General features: G+C 53.5%; 1 protein-coding gene across 1 annotated transcript; it reads right to left on the bottom strand.

Annotated features, from left to right (window-relative positions):
• Nucleotides 1–474: 474 nt before the first annotated feature.
• Nucleotides 475–1,578, bottom strand: LOC115162746 (uncharacterized; the record flags this gene model as incomplete). The annotated part of the gene is made up of 2 exons (XM_029714198.1): nucleotides 475–1,269; nucleotides 1,465–1,578. Coding segments are annotated over 2 exons (909 nt in total), but the record flags the coding sequence as incomplete, so codon positions are not given.
• Between the last annotated feature and the right edge of the window lie 905 nt (nucleotides 1,579–2,483).

Raw genomic sequence — 2,483 nt, 5'->3', positions numbered from 1 at the left:
GCTAGAATACGCCAATAGGATCTCGCTAGCGCGTGCTTGGCTCTGCCCACTTCCTTGCTTGTTCTACCCACTATGATTCATTTGCTCCCATTGGAAACAACAGGCTGTGGTCTATCTTGGGTTAGTTCTAAAAGTCTTTGGCTCTACCGTTGCTTCTCCTCAGCTAGTCTGACTACAGGGTCTTACAGAGAGAAAGTGAGCACTATTGTCTTACTGCTATGTCAATACCAACAAAAGTATGACTCAAATTCTGCTTTTGCAGCCCTGAAAACGTTAGTTTGGCCATACAGAATGACAGAGTGGTGCTCCTTGTAGCTGTACATTTACATTTACATTTAAGTCATTTAGCAGACGCTCTTATCCAGAGCGACTTACAAATTGGTGCATTCACCTTATGATATCCAGTGGAACAACCACTTTACAATAGTGCATCTAAATCTTTGGGGGGGGGGGGGGTAGAAGGATTACTTTATCCTATCCCAGGTATTCCTTAAAGAGGTGGGGTTTCAGGTGTCTCCGGAAGGTGGTGATTGACTCCGCTGTCCTGGTGTCGTGAGGGAGCTTGTTCCACCATTGGGGTGCCAGAGCAGCGAACAGTTTTGACTGGGCTGAGCGGGAACTGTGCTTCCTCAGAGGCAGGGAGGCGAACAGGCCAGAGGTGGATGAACGCAGTGCCCTTGTTTGGGTGTAGGGCCTGATCAGAGCCTGAAGGTACGGAGGTGCCGTTCCCCTCACAGCTCCGTAGGCAAGCACCATGGACTTGTAGCGGATGCGAGCTTCAACTGGAAGCCAGTGGAGAGAGCGGAGGAGCGGGGTGACGTGAGAGAACTTGGGAAGGTTGAACACCAGACGGGCTGCGGCGTTCTGGATGAGTTGTAGGGGTTTAATGGCACAGGCAGGGAGCCCAGCCAACAGCGAGTTGCAGTAATCCAGACGGGAGATGACAAGTGCCTGGACTAGGACCTGCGCCGCTTCCTGTGTGAGGCAGGGTCGTACTCTGCGAATGTTGTAGAGCATGAACCTACAGGATCGGGTCACCGCCTTGATGTTAGTGGAGAACGACAGGGTGTTGTCCAGGGTCACGCCAAGGTTCTTAGCACTCTGGGAGGAGGACACAAGGGAGTTGTCAACCGTGATGGTGAGATCATGGAACGGGCAGTCCTTCCCCGGGAGGAAGAGCAGCTCCGTCTTGCCGAGGTTCAGCTTGAGGTGGTGAGCCGTCATCCACACTGATATGTCTGCCAGACATGCAGAGATGCGATTCGCCACCTGGTTATCAGAAGGGGGAAAGGAGAAGATTAATTGTGTGTCGTCTGCGTAGCAATGATAGGAGAGACCATGTGAGGATATGACCGAGCCAAGTGACTTGGTGTATAGTGAGAATAGGAGAGGGCCTAGAACAGAGCCCTGGGGGACACCAGTGGTGAGAGCACGTGGTACGGAGACAGATTCTCGCCACGCCACCTGGTAGGAGCGACCTGTCAGGTAGGACGCAATCCAAGCGTGGGCCGCGCCGGAGATGCCCAGCTCGGAGAGGGTGGAGAGGAGGATCTGATGGTTCACAGTATCAAAGGCAGCAGATAGGTCTAGAAGGATGAGAGCAGAGGAGAGAGAGTTAGCTTTAGCAGTGCGGAGAGCCTCCGTGACACAGAGAAGAGCAGTCTCAGTTGAATGCCCAGTCTTGAAACCTGACTGATTAGGATCAAGAAGGTCATTCTGAGAGAGATAGCAGGAGAGCTGGCCAAGGACGGCACGTTCAAGAGTTTTGGAGAGAAAAGAAAGAAGGGATACTGGTCTGTAGTTGTTGATATCGGAGGGATCGAGTGTAGGTTTTCTCAGAAGGGGTGCAACTCTCGCTCTCTTGAAGACGGAAGGGACGTAGCCAGCGGTCAAGGATGAGTTGATGAGCGAGGTGAGGTAGGGGAGAAGGTCTCCGGAAATGGTCTGGAGAAGAGAGGAGGGGATAGGGTCGAGTGGGCAGGTTGTTGGGCGGCCGGCCGTCACGAGACGCGAGATTTCATCTGGAGAGAGAGGGGAGAAAGAGGTCAAAGCACAGGGTAGGGCAGTGTGAGCAGGACCAGCGGTGTCGTTTGGCTTAGCAAACGAGGATCGGATGTCATCAGCCTTCTTTTCAAAATGGTTGACGAAGTCATCCGCAGAGAGAGAGGAGGGGGGGGAGGGGGAGGAGGATTCAGGAGGGAGGAGAAGGTAGCAAAGAGCTTCCTAGGGTTAGAGGCAGATGCTTGGAATTTAGAGTGGTAGAAAGTGGCTTTAGCAGCAGAGACAGAAGAGGAAAATGTAGAGAGGAGGGCGTGAAAGGATGCCAGGTCCGCAGGGAGGCGAGTTTTCCTCCATTTCCGCTCGGCTGCCCGGAGCCCTGTTCTGTGAGCTCGCAGTGAGTCGTCGAGCCACGGCGCAGGAGTGGAGGACCGAGCCGGCCTGGAGGATAGGGGACAGAGAAAATCAAAGGATGCAGAAAGGGA

The sequence above is a fragment of the Salmo trutta genome, chromosome 25, assembly GCF_901001165.1.
Source record: "Salmo trutta chromosome 25, fSalTru1.1, whole genome shotgun sequence".
NCBI classification, from domain to species: domain Eukaryota; kingdom Metazoa; phylum Chordata; class Actinopteri; order Salmoniformes; family Salmonidae; genus Salmo; species Salmo trutta.
This window is presented reverse-complemented; position numbering and strand designations above follow the sequence as displayed.